Source organism: Tiliqua scincoides, chromosome 3 (genome assembly GCF_035046505.1).
Source record: "Tiliqua scincoides isolate rTilSci1 chromosome 3, rTilSci1.hap2, whole genome shotgun sequence".
NCBI classification, from domain to species: domain Eukaryota; kingdom Metazoa; phylum Chordata; class Lepidosauria; order Squamata; family Scincidae; genus Tiliqua; species Tiliqua scincoides.
In genome coordinates this window covers 194,984,071-195,004,486 of record NC_089823.1, presented here as the reverse complement: position 1 = coordinate 195,004,486, position 20,416 = coordinate 194,984,071, and the positions used below count along the sequence as shown (strand labels likewise).

Below are 20,416 nucleotides of genomic sequence, written 5' to 3'. Positions count from 1 at the left end.
CAAGAATTTTTTTACTTATACACAAATATATACGGTAGGTTCTAATGTGGAGTTGATTACAGGTGTTGGTAGGAGGAGAAGAGTACAGTCGTGAGTCACTTAACGACAGGGTTTGTGACCATGATCTCTGTCGTCAAGTGGTGCTTGATGCAATCTGTACCCTCCGCAGGGAAGGGGATGCTCTGCTCCCCTCGACTGAGCTTCTCAGAGGCAGCGTGCATCCACTTGCTGCCTCTGTGGAGCTCAGACTGAGAGAAATAGCGTCCCTTGCATGACTTCTGGTTTCATGGAGGAAACTAGAAATTGCGCAAGAGATGTGATTTCCCTCAGTCTGAGCCTTGCAGAGGCAGCACGTGAACATGTGCTGCCTCTGGGAGGCTCAGACAAACCTCAGGTGTGCACCCCCAATTACCACGTGACCACATGTGGTCGTTGGTTATGTGATCCCTGCATAAGCCAGAATGTCGCAAAGTGGCGCACACCTGTATTTGAGTTAGGGAGTCATGGTAGAGAAGGAAGTCAAAGGGCGCAATCCTAACCCCTATGTCAGTGCTTGCCAGCACTGGCATAGTGGTGCCAATGGGACATGTGCTGCATCCTGCAGTTGGGTGTCACTCACAGAGGCCTCCTCAAATAAGGGAGTGTTTGTTCCCTTATCTCAGAGCTGCATTGCCCTTATGTCAGTGCTTTCCACTGACATAAGGGGTTAGGATTGTGCCTAAAGTCATTCAGATTTAGTTAGCCTTGCAGCTTGGAGGCCAGTGGATGGAGCGTACAGTAAGAAGGCAACTTTAGATATTTAGATGTTATTAGTTGTTTTCTTGGCTGCCTTGGCATATTATGTTTTACTGATTGAAAACGTTCTTGTACTTGCCTTATGTTAAGGTACAGGGATTGTTTTAAAATATCTTGTGTGTTTGACTAACAAACTTCTTTAAGTTTACAAGTCTACATTAGTGAATTGTGTGAAAGTGGGGCTTGGATTGCCTCTATGAACCTGATATTGGTTGTATATGAAGTAGTGAGCTTGTACAGATAGCAAGCAGACCATGGGTTTGCATTGACTGGTCAAAGTAGAAGCCAATAGAGTTGAGTACGGATTTGTAGGCCCGGATGCAAGTGCAAACACTGTGACAGTCTCCAATGGGTCCATTAAGATCTGCATCAGCTATTTTGCTTGTGCAAGTCCAAGCAGTCCCAAGGGGGTAGGGTGGGGTGAGGGTGAATGGTGATCAGGATATTAGTAGAAAAGGCTGCACTGCTACTACCCATCAGTTGCCCATGACATACTTTCCAAAGCCCCAATCTGCCCAACCCCACTTCATTCTGTCTTCTCCCTGCCCCTTCGATGGACATAGTGGGCTCTGGCAGTGAGGCTGCAGCACTGCCACCTTATACGACAGCACACGCAAAATGGTCACCAATGAAGCACTGTGTATGCCATTGGCAGCCTTTTTACAACAGCAGAACACCATTCCACTGTTATAAATGCCACCGCGCACTGGCCTGATCCTAACTAGGATAAGGCTGCCCATGTATCTGATAAAGTGGGCTGCAGCACATGAAAATTTGTCACCAAAAGTCTGGTTCAGACACTGTCTCCCTGTGCTTTTAATCATTGTCATTTTATTATATTTTATGCTCTTTTGTTTAGTAACTTGTCACTCTCTTATTGTTAATTGGGTCCCTTTAGGGAGAAGAGCAGGATGTAAATAGTTTATTAATAATGTTTCAGACAGCCCAATTCTGTCCATTACCTCCCTCACTGATGCAGTGGTACCAAAATGGTGACCGATTTGTCCTATGGGGCAGTTCAAGAGGTCTCCTCTTGGTAAGGAAACATTTGTTCCCTTACCCAGGGATAAGCCTCTGCAGTGTGGAGGGGTCTACTCAGACTTGCACAAGATACGTAGCTGGTGTAGATCTGCGTGGACCTGTGCCATGGGATTGGTCCACGAAGGAGGACAGGATATCAGTGGCGCAGGCACTGTTGATCTTGCCCCCTCCTGGGCCCAATCTGCCCATTTCCCTCCCATCTTCACCTTGCCCCACTTCTGTTCCACCTCTCCCACTTCTCCTGCTGACTTACCTTAGTTTGACAAGTGACAGGAGAAGCACTGGAGCAGGCAGCAGGAAGGCACAGGCCTTCCCGCTGATGCTGCCAGCAGCACACTAAGTGGTGCACTGACCAAGTGCCTTTTGCAACTGGTGCCAACTGCTTTATGGCAGTCAGCACCAGCACAGAAGGTGCACCGCCATTGGGCAGAGATAGGCAAATCCAGCACAGCTTGACTCAAGTCGAGTCACAAGTCTCTGCCCCTTTAACTTGACTTGAAAATAAGTCCTAATGGGTGGACTTTCTGAGGGAGTCCGCATAGGTTTGGGCTGTGAGTTTTAAAATGTTTATTTTCTTGATCTTGTTTCAAAAATACTTCTATCTCTAGAAATAAGTGTTGAGGTCTTTGGGAACAACAATAATAATCCAGGGTTGGCAGGTATAATATTTACCCTTCCTGTAATTGTTCATTGCCAGACTCTTCTGCAACAAGAATTTCATACTCCTCAGCAGCATATCTGTCCCAGTCAGAGGGTTCAGGGCTGTCATTCTCAACATCCTAAACAAAATTTTATGAAGGCAACAAAATTAAATTAAAAAACAACAATACAGTGTTATACATTGTAACTGTCTTAGTATCAATAAATACCAATGCCCTCATTTAATCTCTCTCCTTCACCCTGTGTGTTCTGAATCATACATTTAAGAAAATACCGTATTTTTCGCTCCATAAGACGCACCTGACCATAAGAAGCACCTAGTTTTTAGAGGAGGAAAACAAGGGAAAAAAATATTCTGAACCAAATAGTGTAATAAAATATTTAATAAACTATAACAGAATAACATTTGAACCATGTAAAGTGAACAGCAGTCAACAGTGGCATTAAGAACCATTATCACTGTCATTAACAAATGGAGAGACTTAAAGGTTTGAGTACTCTAGTTTTCTGGAAACCCCAAGAACTCATCATTGCTAGAGTCAGAATTTATGAAGCTCACAAAAGCAGGTGCACACAAATAGGGGATCACATTATCTTTCTGCTACAATGATGTTCTGCCAAATTCCAATCCACTGGGCCTCGTGCCCGCTTAAGGCTGCTCAGTCCCCCTTGTGCAACTCACCAGTGCAGCAAGCAAAAGTGAGTCCAGTTTCAGTCCACAGATGCCAAGTAAATCAGTCCCATCAATCAGAGTTACCAAATCAGAGTTCAGAGCCACTAAGCCAAATTACAGTCCAAGGTCAGGTTCCAGGTAGGTCAGTTAAATCCATCAGGGTATCCAAGTCCAGTCACAATCCACAGTCAGATTCCAAATTCAATAAACCCAGTCAGTCTCCACTCCTACCTCCAACCTGCACTCCTTCAAAACCCACAAACCCTTTCTGCCTCTGGTACTCCTTATATCCCGGAGGGCCCTATTGCCTTCCAGTGGCTGCAGCTGTGCAGCACACACTGCTGGATGCCCAGGCCTTACCCTTAAAGGGGCCACTGCTGACACCACATCTACCTCCTCACCAGATCTTCCTCGATTCCAATACAAGGGGGGGGGGAGCAGATCTCTATACAGACCAGTGCAAAAACAGGGGAAAGGTGTGGGGGAGGGAAGATCTCTGTATAGACATCAGAGCAAGACCAGCGCAAAACCCCTTGCACACAGAACCAACAGATGGAAGTGGGGGGGGGGGCAGATCTCCATACATACCAGTGCAAAAGCAGGGGAAAGGTGTGGGGGAGGGAAGATCTCTGTATAGACATCAGAGCAAGACCAGTGCAAAACCCCTTGCACACAGAACCAACAGATGGAAGTGGGGGGGGGGGCAGATCTCCATACATACCAGTGCAAAAGCAGGGGAAAGGTGTGGGGGAGGGAAGATCTCTGTATAGACATCAGAGCAAGACCAGTGCAAAACCCCTTGCACACAGAACCAACAGATGGAAGTGGGGGGGGGGGGCGCAGATCTCCATACATACCAGTGCAAAAACAGGGGAAAGGTAAGTCAGCCCCAGTAGAGTCGTGGATGGGGGAAAAAGCCTGCCCGCGGCTCCTCTCCCAGGGAGGAGCCCGTCAGGTGCTCGCTCCCTGGGCTCACTCCCTGGGCTCACAAGCCTGCCAGGGGCTCACTCCTAGGGATGCGTGGACGGGAGAGAAGCCTGCGATTGACTCATTTCGCCTGGAGATCAACTGGTAGCTCGAGGATCGACATAATGAGCACCCCTGCACTAGGGGCTTGCTCGGCAAGACTGCCACCCCACCCACGCTTTCCTGGGAGTGAGCCCCAGTGACTCTGAGACTTACTTCTGAGTAGACACGCGGGCTTGCTCAGCAAGACTGCCATCCCACCCACACTTTCCTGGGAAGCAGAGCAGAGTGGGCAGGGGACGGGGCTGGGGGCGGAGTTTGTTTTTTTTTTGCAGTATTCGCTCCATAAGACGCACACACTTTCCCCCCCACTTTTTTGGGGGGAAAAAGTGCGTCTTATGGAGCAAAAAATACGATACATGTCCTTTATTAGGTCTGCAGAAGTAATTTGTAACCTTTCACTAGAAAGTTCAGGGGAGTTCCACTAAAGGCTTTTACCTCTTCTCCTTTCACTATAAAACTCCACTTTCCTTCAGAGCAGTGGTTCTCAAACTGGTGGGTTACACTTTAAGCACTTCTGTTTTGCAGGAGGTGCTTTGAGCCCACTTTTAGCAAATGTTCCAAGCTTCGGGGAGCGCTGTGCACGGCTCCCCGCACCTCCTGTAACCTGCTGCAGCCCTGCCTTCTGAAAGTAAGTACAAAGCACTCCCCCTTGCCCCCCTTAGCGACGTGATCCTGGGGATCACATTGCTGCCCTAGCCCCTCCCCTGCAAGAACTTACTAAGGGAGTAAAGCTCCCTCAAAGTTTGAGAACCACTGCTTCAGAGCAATCATTTGTAAACACAATTGTGTTGTACCTTTTGCACAGCAAAGGGATCCCGTTGTTCATTGTCAAGGTACTTCTCCAGGTTAAAGAACGTGTTGTAAAATACATGAGCCATTCTGCATTTCTTCAAGTCTCGCAACGTTACCCTTCCTGCAGAACCAGCACATGTTATCGATGAGTAGTTCTCAGCTTGGGCACAACTGAGCCTCTGGCTCACATGTCATTTGTTCACTACTATTTAAGGACAGGGAAAATGCAGACCTTTTTATAGGAGCTGCTTTCAAAACACTTTGTATCAGTGATGTCAGTGTTTACCAAGGACTCTTTCCATGTTCTTGAGACTTGTGCAATCAAAAATGGCATGCAAAATTCCAAGTTCTCTAAGCAAATTAGATGAGCCTTGGCTGTTAAGGAGCACTTGAATCTGAAATTTTACAATGCCGTTGCACTGAGTGGGGTGGTAACATGCATAGGCTCTGACAGAACCGCTGACAGAAACTAAAGGACTTCATCCTTAGTGTATTTACAAGGCTGGTCCTTGAGAGCAGGAGATGGGTGGGGGTGATTCAAATTAGTAATTTTTTTTTAAAAAATTAGCATTTTGAAATCTCTCAAGTGCCTGTATGGGCAGGTTCTTCCACGTCCTTGCAATTCAGGTCTGTCATCAGTGACCTACTGATCACTTCACCACACAAGGAGACTTGGTAACCATTCATGCCTACTTAATGCTTAAATGCTCTGCTGTACTGTATGTATCACTGCAAAGCAGTTTTGTTTTTTGTTTGTTTTTTTAAATATGAGAAACTGGAGCAGCCCAGTTGGCTACAAGGCAAAGAGAAAAGTTGGTTTGGGATGGTGGGAGCCAATATCTACAGTTTTTAAGATTAAAAAAATAATAATAATCGAAGTGGCTGCAGGTGTAAAGATTATGAAGTTGGCAAAGACCACTTAGCTCTAAGTCATCTGGATACAGATGGGCCATCTTTATCCACTGATTTGGAACCAGTGGAGTTGACTCAGTGCAGGTTCTGAACCCATGCTGGAGGGCCTCACCTTACCTCCCAGGTGACCAAAAGCGCCTTCCAATTGTGTCAGGAGGCATTCTGAGGCACAATGAGGTCATACTCAGCTTCCCCACACCTCAGAAGGTCTGACAGAACCTTCTAAAACAGAAGGTCTGACAGAACCTTCTAAAACAGGTCTGACAAAACCTTCTGGTTTTGCCGGGCTCTGGCAAGACTTCTGAGGCGGGGGAAGGCCATAAGTGGCCGCACCTCACAATACCTCTGGATGCAACAGAAAGGCACTTTTGGTTGCGTCCGCAGGTTCTATGATGGCCACAACTCATGGATTAGCTCAGTGGTTCCCAAAGCTTTTAGCCCTGAACCTATTTTTTAAAATGACACTCTACTAGGAACCACCTAGGTTTACAAGACTTAAGTAAAAATATTTTTTTTCTAATTTTTTTTTATTTACACGTAATAATAACCAGAAAAAAGATATTCCAACATTTATCTCTCTATATTTACACATGCTTGCAAACTTTAGGAGCTCTTTGTAGGGCAATTCTGATTTTCGAAAAGCCTCAGAACTTGAGGCAGTTAATTATCTGATTCTTCCATCACATGTGTTTTCACAGGAGATGCTGCTTAGCTGCTATGGGACACAAAAAAAAATCAGGTCCCAACCCACAGTTTGGGAACCACTGCATTACCTTATTTGCAGGTTTCTGAATCCATGTGGGATCCTGGAACAGATACCTAGGAACAAATCCTGGAACGGATCCCCATGGATACTGTACATGTGTTTTTTTCCTGTTAAATGCGCAAGTGATAATTGGTCCTATGAATCAGTTGCCATGAACACAAAAAACTGAAGTGATGGAGACAAAACACAACTCCTCTTTAAAAGTAGCACAAAGATAAAGCACATATTCATGTAATTTTACTTGAAGAACTGGTCAGTAGTGTAGAAGAAGCTTTGTGTAAATGGGTCTTACCATCACATTCTGGCTTTACTAGATCAAGCATTTGGCACAGTAAATCATGGAATGGCAATGGCTCAATGCCCATGGATTCCATCCTCTCACACTGTTCCTCATAAAAATACTCCAGTTCATACATGGAAAGCATACCATCACCATCCAAGTCCATGCATCGGAACCAGTATTCAATACTAGGGGGAAAAAAGTGAGTCAGATTTGTTTGTCATAGTGTTGGGACAAGCAATGCTTTCTAACAAAGAACCCTTATTGGAATGGTTTTCTGTCACACAGTGAAGCTTTGTCTCGACTGCTTTCCGTATAATGGCTTGCATTGGAAAGCGGTATCTAGAAATTCATAGCATGAGCTGAGGCAGAAAATGCCTTCAGTTGTTCAGTAGATCAAACTATATCCTATTCCAAAAGTGTCCGTCAATACAAGGTCCTAAGGAAAGACTCCTTATGAAAGAGATTGTTGTAGTTAGCAGGCAAAAGTACAATAAAACCCAAAATTCAAAACAGCAAGGTACACACTCAAATATGAAATAAAGTTTTAGCAATGGGGCAAAGAATGCTATCTAATCTACATTTGGCACTGAGGCAGGGGCACACCATTAAATCCACTCTCCCACCCCACTCCTACCCCCTTTAGAATCCCAGTTCAGGCTGTAGTTACTTGGCTGTTGTTTAGAAACTAAAAATCAAGTATATCAGGTTCCACTGTATTTTTAATATAACATACAGTTTGGCCTCTAAGATGGCACTTGAAGTATATTTTTGACAGCTGTTTAGCAATTCAAACAATGTCTTCTGTCATAGAACTTTAAATGACACATGACTATGTTCCTGCTGAAGCAGCTGATTGGGCTAGTGCCAACATTGTGAATGTTTCAATGAGGGCACTTTTCCTATCCATTCCAAATGGTCTTTGTGAGTGTCTACCTGTAGAACGTTCTTATGTGAGGGTATGCCTGTCTCATCCTTCTTAAACAAGCTAAGGTTTTAACTAATGGGCCTTTCTCTGATATTGTGTACTGCCAGGTTTTAGCTATGTTAATAGCAGAGCCTGCCTTTCTGACTTCTTTTCAAACTCAGTAACTTTGCCCAGTTTTCTTTCTGCAAAGATTAAAAAAAACTGTTGCTTCAAAATGGCAGTTTCCCAATCACAGTGGTTTGCAGGCCATCTTTGGTACACTTCATGTCCATCCTACTCAGACTCCAATCTTGGCCTCCACACTATGCCAACTGGAGAGAGATGATAACCCCAAATTAAAAATAGCCTTATGAACTAAAGTGGGTGACAGATAAAAAAGGAAAATGGAAAGAAACAAAAACCTATGAACATGCAGAGGCATCGAGGCCTATAGAAAGCAAAACTAGGCTACTTGTTTGTGTTTACTCATAGGTAAGCAACCATGTCTTGGCTCGTATTGAATGTCAGGCAATAGAGAATGCATGGCTATCAGAATGGTTCTGATTTGATGAATGTGGATCTCAACAAATGCTCCAAAAAGCAGACCCTTCTGATAAAAACAGAGACTTCAGCTGGTGAAACTTTTTAAATTTCACCAAAGCTTTCAAAGCTAGGTGGGTCCTAATAGTTTGCCATTTTAAAAAGTGAGTTCCAGTTTCAGTTGTTTTAGAGCCACTACTTTATTGGAAAGGGTTGCTGTCTTTTCCAAACTCCTCTCCCCCCTCCCACCAGTGGAGCCTCATTTCTTCGCTTCATCACTCTGGGGTTTCAACGGTATTTGAAGCTTTGAATCTCCATCTAGCACAAATAAAAACATGTTGAATTTAAAACTGATTTTGTCCCAAATCACATTGAACTGTTTAAATATAAGAATTTAAATTGAATTGGGCACTGGGCAGGGATAAAAATCATACTGATTTTTTTGGGGGGGAGGGAGGGGGGTTGAGTTTATTGTAGGCAGGCTACAGAGAGAATTCACTTGATGGAACAGGACTGGCTTCCTCATATCATCTCCACTTACTTACTTGTTTTACTTTATTATTTATAATTGTTTATTTTAATTTATTTAATAATTTATAGCTCACATATCTAGGAAAGCACTTCCTGCTTAATGATGCCACTTCTGGTCATGATACCACTTTCAAGTTAATGACATCACTTTTGGTGGGTCCCAGACAGATTGTCATTCTGAAAAGTGGGTCCTGGTGCACAAAGTTTGAGAACCACAGTTTCAAGGAATTGCAAAGGCAAATTGTGCATCATGCATTCAGTTCTGCTAGAGCAAAAGCCCATAGTTTCTGGATAACACACTGTGTATATAACTACCTGAAATACATGTAGTTTGTTACATGCACCTTTACTCCCCCTACCTTGTAGGACTCCTTTTATCTTCTTCAGATATCAAAAACCATACAAAGTCTGCATAGCTCATCTGATTCTCTTGGTGTAATTGAATTCCTCTGAAATGCACAAGGAACGTGTAATGAAATCCTAAAGATCTTGCAAATAAATATAATCAAAGATTTCAAAAATTCACTCAAAGTTCAAGTGAGGGTGAGTGTGTGTGTAATTATTTTAGATGCTGGAATACAATTCAAAGATTCATGACCCAATTCTAACAAATACTCCTCTGTCAATATAGCTATGCCACCAGAGCACATGCTGCATCTTATTGGGGGGGGGGTAGTCCTAGAGGTCTCCTCTGGGTACGGGTACATTTTTTACCCCTTGTTGGGAGTAAGCTTCCATTGTTTGCATGGGTCTATTCAGACCTGTGCCAGCAATTTAGTTGGCACAAAACTGAGGGGTGCCAGGAAGGTAGAGTGAAGCTTGGAAGGGGGATAGGATATTGATGACACTGGTGCTGCTGATATTGCCACCTTTCCAGTCTCGATTCACCCTCTTCCCCCACTCCAATCTCCTCCCCATTCCTCCCCTCCCTGCCCCATTCCACCCACCCGCACCTCCCTCCCACTCGCTGCGCTGACTTACTAGCACCAGGAAATATGGACAGACTGCCCCACCCTTTTTCTCTACTTGGACCTACATCAGTTCTATAGGTCTACATAGGCAGAAGTACATATTTTTTGTATGTCTGATAGAGCTCCTGATCCTTCCACTATCACTGGAAGCAGCGTACACTCTGTCAGTTAATGGTAGGGGACAGGGCCTCTGAGAGGGCCTTTTATCAGGGGGTGCATGGGGTGAAATAGAGTGAGAGGTGCCAATAGGGTGGGCAGAATGGGAGCAAACCAGGAAAGGGGAAAGTGGCAACAGCTGGAATAGTCTTTGGAGCCCAGGTCTACCAGTCTTCCCAATGCAGAGCTCAGGTCTACCTGCCTGTGCAATGTTGGCAGCTAAATATAGTAATACGGAAAACCAAACACACTCCTAAGTCTCTCTAAAGTCTTTCAAATATAGAAAATCATTGCAGGAGATTTGTATTTAGGCTTATACAAGAATGGAAAGTGTTCTGTGTACACCAAAACTGACTTCTGCAGCAGCTGAAGTCACACAGCTGTGTCGCTGAGCTCCTCTACAGTTCTTCATGGTTAGCAGATCCACACGCCAAAGAGCTACTGTAGCAGGTCAGTCTTCTCCCAGATGTGACACTGTTAAGGAATGTATGCATTCCTGGGCCTGGTGTGTATGGCTTGTGGCAGTAGTCACTGCCATGTGTCCACGGTAATGCCCTCACCATCCCACATGGGCAGTGATTCTGGGTGAGATTGGAAAAGTAAGATCCTAGGAAATTTCTAGGCCCCCTCCTTTGGCTCCTGGGCCCCCCTTCTGACTCTGGGCCCAGGTACAAATTACCCCCTTTACCCTTAGGCCCTGGTAGAGGATAGGATCGGGGGCCTTAGATAAGGAAGCAGATGAATGCCATTCTGCACTGGTTTTTCTGGGCCCCATTTTTGTTCTTCCCTCTGGAAATATATTTCTTCACTCTTAGTTTTTTCCCCACTTCCTTACCGAAGAACAGCTCCAGTGAATATTCTTTCTATAATCCTGTTTGACAGAGCTGTAGATGAAGAAACAGAAATTAGGAATAGTTTAGATTCTTGACTCTCTGAATGCTACAGTTTGAACAACTGCTGCTTTTTCCTATGCAAAAATGATATCAGTGCATATTCATATGTAAAGTGGATTTTGAGGTTGTGCAAAACCCAAGAAGAAAATGACTATCCAATTATACACAATTTATCTAATTTTTTTCCACCCAATGGCTTGATTTTGAACACCTTCAACCTAGTCATTCTGTTGCTTCCTCAGGATCCTCTAAAATGCACAGAAATATTATGTAAGAATATATTAAAGCAGCAGGAATTCAATGGTTAAATGCAGAAAAACTAGGGTACAAATAAAATAAATATTAAAAGCGCAAAAACCTAAATGCTTCAATCAGCTGCAGACTTAGGCCAAGATATATTTTTAGAAGGGATAGTGAAGAAGCTTTTGAATTTTATTCCTAACTTTCACACATCTTCTGTCTGAAAGGTTACCACATAATATATGGTTTTGAGTTGTTATTGACTGAAGTTACTTTAGTATCTGCAGTAGTTGTGGTCTGAACAGGAAAACACAATCTCTATTCCAGTTTGTACTGCAGAGTGGTTGCATGCTCCAAGGGACTTGTGCCAGCCCAGAGAGCACTCAGGATTGTGCTGTAAGGGCGCAATCCTAACCTACTTTCCAGCACTGGCATAGCTGTGCCAGTGGGGCATGTGCTGCATCCTGCAGTTGGGAGGCAGTCATGGAGGCCTCCTCAAGGTAAGGCAATGTTTGTTCCCTTACCTTGGAGTTGCATTGCCCTTATGTCAGCCCTGGAAAGTGGGTTAGGATTGCAGCCTTAGGGCCCCATCCTATCCAACTTTCCAGTGCCAATGCAGCTGCAATGCAGTCCCTAGGTGAGGGAACAAATGTTCCCTTACTTTGTTACTCTCTGACCACAGGATGCAGCACACCACCCCACTGGCACAGTTACATCAGGGCTGGAAAATTGTACATGATTTGGCCCTTAGAGAGTAAGCATGAAGAAGCAGAAATCTGCAACTTCTCATACATAGAGCGCCCTACCCAAATATAAAGATGTTTTTCTTGTTGGTACTTTTGCATATATATGTTTACAACTTGATGCAAAGGAGCCACTGCACAGCAGATCATAGGCTTAAAAGATGGGATTTGAGCAGCAGTGAAACGGTTTGACACTCATCTTCTTTACACCAGTGCTTTGCCAATCCCTGGTAGTGGAAAAGAAGCACCTATTAGTGCAGCTAATCCAGTTCTTATCACCACTCCATAGCTCCACAGCTCAACTCCACAGCTCAGCTGTGCTGCACTAACACACTGTTTGTATGAATTCTGATTCCCCCCAAGTATTTATACACTGTATTATTATTACTAGCAAGCAGTAGTCATATTGCTCCTACCTTGATCATTGTATCTAGCCAGATCTTTCTGATTGATGTAGAGGTCATGGTCAGTGTCTAGTTCCCAGAATTTGCAATAAATGACATAGAAATGCTCATAAGAAAAATAATCAGTGATTTGATTGATGTCTTCCTCTTCTTCCAAAAGTGCTAGGGTCTAAAAAGAAGAGAATTCATTCTACATAAATGTTTCTGAGGTATTCCAGGGGCTCTGACTAGAATTATGAATCAATACTTATTAACTACCTCTTTAAAATAATTTTGCTTACACGAAAGCTTAAATATCATAGATACTCAAGTATAAGTTGATCTCACAGATGAGGGCAGGTTTTGAGCCAAAAATCATGGAATTTTCTATGATAAGTTGGGGGAGGGGTAAAACTAGGGGTATGTGAAATTCTTTGGCATGATATACCAGGAATTGTTCTGAGGCAGCAGCAAAAACAAACAACCATTATATCTCCTTTACCAAGCAGGAAGGGGGATAAAGTTTCTTATGGGAGTTGTAGGCTTTGTGTGGAGTACAGTGCTGCACTTCCATTGCAGCAGCCCTCATGAGACTACAATTCCCATAAGTGCCTTCATTTCTCTTCCTGTTCGGAGGAGAAGATAAAATGGTTGCGTTTTTGGTTTGCTTTCTGTTGCTGCCTCAAAACAATTAATGGCAATTAAAATAGCTCCTTTTCCCCCCCAGCTCCCCACGTCCTGCTTCTCAGCCCAGTCCCACCCCCACCTCACCGAGCAGCTGCTCCTAGAAGCTTTATACTGTATTGACCCATGTATAAATCAAACCATATTTTCAGGGTCAATTTTAAGGCATAAAGTTTTTCAACTTTATATACATGAGTATGTACGGGTAAGAGTATGGTATGGCTCTGCATCCTAAACTTATTATTAATGAATATTTTTTGTTGTTGTTTGGGATCTCTGTTTGATCTGGTAGTTCTCAACTCTGCTACCTGGTGGTTCTGTTCTACCAAAAGGGAAAAAAAGGATGAGGAACATTATAAATGTATAAATAAATAGATGTATAAATAAATGTATAAATATAGATTGTTTTAGCCAATGAAAATCAAAACACTGGATATTTTATTTGCCTTTGTCACTGGTGACATATGACCACTAAAATCCTTATGGGCCTGTATAGCATTTTTGAATTTGCAGCACCAGAAACTTGTCAAGCAGTTCAAACTGCACTTAAATCCAAAGCCAGAACTGAAGTCTCTGAATAGGTTATGGCAGCGGTTTTCAAACTGACAGGGAGAGTTTGAACTGCAGTACATCTTGGTGGGGACGGGGGCGGGGGGAAGCAGCGACACAATCCCCAGGATCGTGTTGCTAACGGGGCTGCAGGAACTGAGATGCACTTCCAATGTGCATGCTTTTATGCGAATGCCCGAAGTCTACGAGCAAAGGTGGGAGAACTGGAATGTCTGGTGACAAGGGAAAACATTGACATAGTGGGCATAACGGAAACCTGGTGGAATGTGGACAATCAGTGGGATACCGCAATCCCGGGCTATAAACTCTACAGGAGGGACAGGCAGGGGCGTGTTGGAGGTGGGGTGGCCGTTTATGTTAAGGAAGGGATAGAATCCAGCAAAGTAGAGATTGAAGGTGGGTCTGACTCCACCGTAGAATCTCTGTGGGTTAAATTACCAGGCTTGTGCAGCGATGTAATACTGGGGGCGTGCTATTGTCCTCCAGACCAGAAATCGGATGGGGACCTTGAAATGAGGAAACAGATCAGGGAGGTGACAAGGAGGGACAGGGTTGTAATCATGGGGGACTTCAATTATCCTCATATTGACTGGGTCAATTTGTGTTCTGGTCACGATAAGGAAACCGGATTTCTTGACGTGCTAAATGACTGTGGCTTAGATCAGCTAGTCACGGAGCCCACCAGAGGACAGGTGACTCTGGATTTAATATTGTGCGGTATGCATGACCTGGTTAGAGATGTAAACGTTACTGAGCCATTGGGGAACAGTGATCATGCTGCGATCCATTTCGACATGCACGTTGGGGGAAGAATACCAGGCAAATCTCTAACAAAAACCCTTGACTTCCGACGGGCGGACTTCCCCCAAATGAGGAGGCTGGTTAGAAGGAGGTTGAAAGGGCGGGTAAAAAGAGTCCAATCTCTCCAGAGTGCATGGAGGCTGCTTAAAACAACAGTAATAGAGGCCCAGCAGAGGTGTATACCGCAAAGAAAGAAGGGTTCCACTAAATCCAGGAGGGTGCCCGCATGGCTAACCAGCCAAGTTAGAGAGGCTGTGAAGGGCAAGGAAGCTTCCTTCCGTAAATGGAAGTCTTGCCCTAATGAGGAGAATAAAAAGGAACATAAACTGTGGCAAAAGAAATGTAAGAAGGTGATACGGGAGGCCAAGCGAGACTATGAGGAACGCATGGCCAGCTACATTAAGGGGAATAATAAAAGCTTCTTCAAATATGTTTGAAGCAGGAAACCCGCCAGAGAAGCGGTTGGCCCTCTGGATGGTGAGGGAGGGAAAGGGGAGATAAAAGGAGACTTAGAGATGGCAGAGAAATTAAATGAGTTCTTTGCATCTGTCTTCACGGCAGAAGACCTCAGGCAGATACCGCTGCCCGAACGGCCCCTCCTGACCGAGGAGTTAAGTCAGATAGAGGTTAAAAGAGAAGATGTTCCAGACCTCATTGATAAATTAAAGATCAATAAGTCTTTAAAGTGTCAAACGCCTTCTGAAAGTCCAGATATATAATGTCCACAGGTTCTCCCACATCCACATGCCTGTTGACCTTTTCAAAGAATTCTATAAGGTTCGTGAGGCAAGACTTACCCTTACAGAAGCCATGCTGACTCTCCCTCAGCAAGGCCTGTTCATCTATGTGTTTTGAGATCCTATCTTTGATGAGGCATTCCACCATCTTACCCGGTATGGATGTTAGGCTGACCGGCCTATAGTTTCCCGGGTCCCCCCTCTTTCCCTTTTTAAAAATAGGCGTGACATTTGCTATCCTCCAATCTTCTGGCACCGTGGCCGTTTTGAGGGACAACTTGCATACTTCAAAACACATAGACGAACTTCATAACACATAGGCATACTTCAAAACTTCAAAACACATAGACGAACAGGCCTTGCTGAGGGAGAGTCAGCATGGCTTCTGTAAGGGTAAGTCTTGCCTCACGAACCTTATAGAATTCTTTGAAAAGGTCAACAGGCATGTGGATGTGGGAGAACCCGTGGATATTATATATCTGGACTTTCAGAAGGTGTTTGACACGGTCCCTCACCAAAGGCTACTGAAAAAACTCCACAGTCAGGGAATTAGAGGACAGGTCCTCTCATGGATTGAGAACTGGTTGGAGGCCAGGAAGCAGAGAGTGGGTGTCAATGGGCAATTTTCACAATGGAGAGAGGTGAAAAGCGGTGTGCCCCAAGGATCTGTCCTGGGACCGGTGCTTTTCAACCTCTTCATAAATGACCTGGAGACAGGGTTGAGCAGTGAAGTGGCTAAGTTTGCAGACGACACCAAACTTTTCCGAGTGGTGAAGACCAGAAGTGATCGTGAGGAGCTCCAGAAGGATCTCTCCAGACTGGCAGAATGGGCAGCAAAATGGCAGATGCGCTTCAATGTCAGTAAGTGTAAAGTCATGCACATTGGGGCAAAAAATCAAACTTTACATATAGGCTGATGGGTTCTGAGCTGTCTGTGACAGATCAGGAGAGAGATCTTGGGGTGGTGGTGGACAGGTCGATGAAAGTGTCGACCCAATGTGCGGCGGCAGTGAAGAAGGCCAATTCTATGCTTGGGATCATTAGGAAGGGTATTGAGAACAAAACGGCTAGTATTATAATGCCGTTATACAAATCTATGGTAAGGCCACACCTGGAGTATTGTGTCCAGTTCTGGTCACAGCATCTCAAAAAAGACATAGTGGAAATGGAAAAGGTGCAAAAGAGAGCGACTAAGATGATTACGGGGCTGGGGCACCTTCCTTATGAGGAAAGGCTACGGTGTTTGGGCCTCTTCAGCCTAGAAAAGAGACGCCTGAGGGGGGACATGATTGAGACATACAAAATTATGCAGGGGATGGACAGAGTGGATAGGGAGATGCTCTTTACACTCTCACATAATACCAGAACCAGGGGACATCCACTAAAATTGAGTGTTGGGCGGGTTAGGACAGACAAAAGAAAATATTGCTTTACTCAGCGTGTGGTCGGTCTGTGGAACTCCTTGCCACAGGATGTGGTGATGGCGTCTAGCCTAGATGCCTTTAAAAGGGGATTGGACAAGTTTCTGGAGGAGAAATCCATTATGGGGTACAAGCCATGATGTGAATGCGCAACCTCCTGATTTTAGAAATGGGTTATGTCAGAATGCCAGATGCAAGGGAGGGCACCAGGATGAGGTCTCTTGTTATCTGGTGTGCTCCCTGGGGCATTTGGTGGGCCGTTGTGAGATACAGGAAGCTGGACGAGATGGGCCTATGGCCTGATCCAGTGGGGCTGTTCTTATGTTCTTATGTTCCTGGGGTGTGGGGAGCCGTGCACAAGCGTCTGCAGGGCTCCCCAGGTCATCAAAAGTGAAAGTGGAGTGACTGCGCTCTACTTATGCAAAACTGGAAGTAGAGTGCAATTGCTCCGCTTTCACTCTCAGAAGGCTGGGGAGCCCTGCAGACGCTCGCGCAGGGCTCCCCGCACCCCAGGAAGGCTGTTGTTGGGACTGGTGAGTGCATCCCAGTCCCTGCAACCCCGTTAGCTACGCAATCCTGGGGATCGCGTTGCTGCCTCCTCCCTGCCCCTGCCCTTTAAGGGGACAGAGACCAGAGCCTCCAGGCTGGGGCATTGCTACACCCCAGTTTGAAAACCACTGGGTTATGGAAACAAACAAACAAAAATGTTTTAAAAATACTTGCTGCCAATACATAAGTAAAAAAAGTAACATACTTGCAGAAAGTTACTTTTCCTCAACTCTGTGAGAAATATTTTCCCAGACCAGGATCTATTGACAGTGTAAAATATTCTTTGAATAACCTGGAGAAAGATGAAATACATTTGCAAATCAGAAGTGGATTCATTCCTGTGTGGATTAAAAAAAAAAAACAACACTACAAGGTCCATAAATCTTCCATCCTTTTTCTGACTCTAAGCCAGTGTTTCTCAACATTTGTCCTCCACCCTAACACTTTGCATGGTCCACCTATTCAAAGCACCACCAGAAGTAGCTGCCGATGACATCATTGCCAGTTACCTCTGGGTTGGGAGGCCAGATGCAACACAACAAATACAAGTAAGGGGCTCAGGGTGGACGGGAGAGCTTTTTCAAGCGGAGAAAAGCATGCTTTGGAGCTTCCTACCGCTGTTTGTTGTGTTGTGTTCCTGGTCTTGCTGCGGGGTATCAGGTATTCAGGGGTCCTGGAACCAGACAGCACCTCAATTACCAGTGGTGGTACCTGTCCCATTGATTGAGAAACACTGCTCTAAACAGTAAACACTAGAACAGTAGTTCCCAAAGCCTTAGGGCGCAATCCTACCCTGCGCTGGAACAGGCAAGCCAAGAGGCTTGTATCCAGCATGGGATGGGGCCAGCGGCTCAGCCAGAGGTAAGAAGAAACTTTTCCGCTTACCCTTGGGTAAGGCACCCTAACCCCTATGGGTTTCTTCAGACTTCCGCCATCTCCTGAGGTGGCACAAGTCCGAAGAGAGCAGAGCAGCTTGAAGCTCCTAGCCCCGCCTCCTGCTCCCCGCCCGCCCACCCCCGGAGCCGCCCACCGCCTGCCCTCCCCCGCCCAAGAACGCCTCCCTCCTGCCTCCTCCCTACCTACTCAAGAGCCTTGCGTAGATCCAGCTGGGATGATGCAGGGCTCGGTGCCTCCATCGGTGCAGAGGCTTGTGTCAGCCTCTGCAGGCCGGTGCACCTCTGCACAAGGGACTAGGGTCAGCCCAAGGGTGCCTCTGGATTGCACTTTGGGAATTCTGTAAGTATTTGCTCGGGAGGGAAGGGAGAAGGGCAGGGGCATCTACAGGATCAGGACGATCATACTGCTGCTGGAGAGGGGAGGGTTTTTCCAATTTACCTGTGGCTGCTATGACTCTCCAGAGCAGTGGTTCTCAAACTTTGAGGGAGCTTTACTCCCTCAGTAAGTTCTTGCGAGGGAGGCGCTAGGGCAGCGCTAGGGGCGAGGGGGGGTGCTTTGCACTTTCAGAAGGCAGGGCTGCAGCAGGGTACAGGAGCTGCGGGGAGCCCTGCGCAGCCCTGCTCATCGCTCCCCGAGGCTTAGAACGCTCGCTTAAAGCAGGTGCAAAGCACCTCCTGCAAAACGGAAGTGCTTTGCGCCAGCTTTTAGTGAAAGTTCCAAGCTTTAGGGAGCGCTGTGCAGGGCTGCCCACACCTCTTGTAGCCTGCTGCAGCCCTGCCTTCTGAAAGTAAGTGCAAAACACCCTCCTTCCCTCCCCTTCTCCCGCCCTTTAAAGGGCCGACCCACCAGTTTGAGAACCACTGCTCCAGAGGATTCGGAGATTCTGTAGCCTCCTATGCAGCCCTCCCTGAGGCTTCAAAGTTCTGTAAAAAAAGAGGGAAAAAACCACTTCCTGTTCTCATTACGAAACCAGAAGTGTTTTTTCTTTCTTTTTTACAGGACTTTGAAGCCTCGGGGAGTGCTGCAGAGGGAGTCACAGGATCTCCGGACCTTCCAGAGAGCCATAGCAACCTCCAGATAAGTTGGAAAAATCCTCCCCTCCCTGGCAGCAGTATGATCATCCTGATTGTGCTGCTGCCAATTTCGGGTCATTCCCCTTTTCTGGTTTCCCTCGTGGGAACCACTGCCCTAGAGTGAAGGGAGCAAAGTCAACATATGTGTAGGAAACTACAGAAAAATTCATACAGCCTTAGAAAAACTTGCCTTTATTCATTTATTTAAAAAGTTATAACCTGTCTTTTGGTTATAATTCACAAGGTGGCTAACATAATTCTTGAAATTTCCATAGAAATTAAAACAATAATCAAAACCAGGAAATGCAACACTACTACTTAAATGATAGAAGCCAACCCTAATTCTCAGCAAAACAAACCAATTTTAAAGTTGAATGAATCATGGAAAGCGTTCTGGAACTCTTCCCCCCTTGCACTAAAAGGCCGTCAGATGGATGAAAATGAACTTCCTTAGGAGCATGTTCCACAATCTTAGTAGTTTTGAGGAACCCACTGTACTTCAGATCATGAGGGAACATGGAACAGGACATGCAAAGGTACAGCTATGTTCATAAATGAGAAGGCAGTCCTTAAGGTATCCTGAGCCATTTAGTGCTTTAAAGATAAAAACCAGCACTTTGAACTAGGCTCAAAAATCAACCTGAAACTAGTAAGTATGTTGTCAAACTGGCATAATTTGCTTCACATGATCTGTTCTAGTTAACACCCTGGTGACTGCATTCTGAGCTAGTTGAAGTTTCCAAGCAAAGGCTGCCCCACATATAGAGTGCATTACAGTGATCTAACCTGGATGTCACAAAGGCACAATTACCATGGGCAGGTCTATACTTGGAATGACTTGTCCATCATTGTGAATAACTTAGCAAAGGCTATAAAGAAGCAAACAGGATATGAAGGATGACAAAGGATGGAATGGAAAAAAGAAACAAAATGTTATGCCATTGAGCAATCTGATGTTCTCCTTGTAACAGTAACCATGGCTCAGAATGGATCATGAAAGATGAAACCTTTATCTTACAGGAATGCTGACATATTGCACATGTGGCCAGCCTACCGTAGTAATGTAGCGGGAATGAAATTCTGGAGCATCCTTTAGAAATGTCAGTCCAGGGTGCGTTTCAACTATATCCTGAAAGACACCCAAAATGATTCAATATAGAATGTAGGAAGTTTACAAAAAATTATATAGCTGTTCAAGTTACATAACATAAGAACATAAGAACAGCCCCACTGGATCAGGCCATAGGCCCATCTAGTCCAGCTTCCTGTATCTCACAGCGGCCCACCAAATGCCCCAGGGAGCACACCAGATAACTGTAACTGTAAGTTGGTAACTGTACCTTTATAAAAGTCATTATGTTTTTATAAAACC

At 45.1% G+C, this 20,416-nt stretch overlaps 1 protein-coding gene across 4 annotated transcripts in view; it reads right to left on the bottom strand.

Annotated features, from left to right (window-relative positions):
- The window catches only part of LOC136643605 (serine/threonine-protein phosphatase 2A regulatory subunit B'' subunit alpha-like), a 53,422-nt gene that overhangs the window by 7,452 nt on the left and 25,554 nt on the right, over positions 1 to 20,416 (bottom strand). For all 4 annotated transcript variants that reach the window (XM_066618737.1, XM_066618740.1, XM_066618738.1 and 1 more), the window contains exons 6-13: positions 20,099 to 20,173; positions 17,280 to 17,366; positions 12,346 to 12,502; positions 10,889 to 10,937; positions 9,286 to 9,375; positions 6,961 to 7,136; positions 4,993 to 5,111; positions 2,509 to 2,615 (exon numbers count right to left, since the gene is read on the bottom strand). In XM_066618737.1, coding sequence (XP_066474834.1) covers positions 2,509 to 2,615; positions 4,993 to 5,111; positions 6,961 to 7,136; positions 9,286 to 9,375; positions 10,889 to 10,937; positions 12,346 to 12,502; positions 17,280 to 17,366; positions 20,099 to 20,173 — 860 coding nt within the window. The remainder of the gene's footprint in view (positions 1 to 2,508; positions 2,616 to 4,992; positions 5,112 to 6,960; positions 7,137 to 9,285; positions 9,376 to 10,888; positions 10,938 to 12,345; positions 12,503 to 17,279; positions 17,367 to 20,098; positions 20,174 to 20,416) is intronic.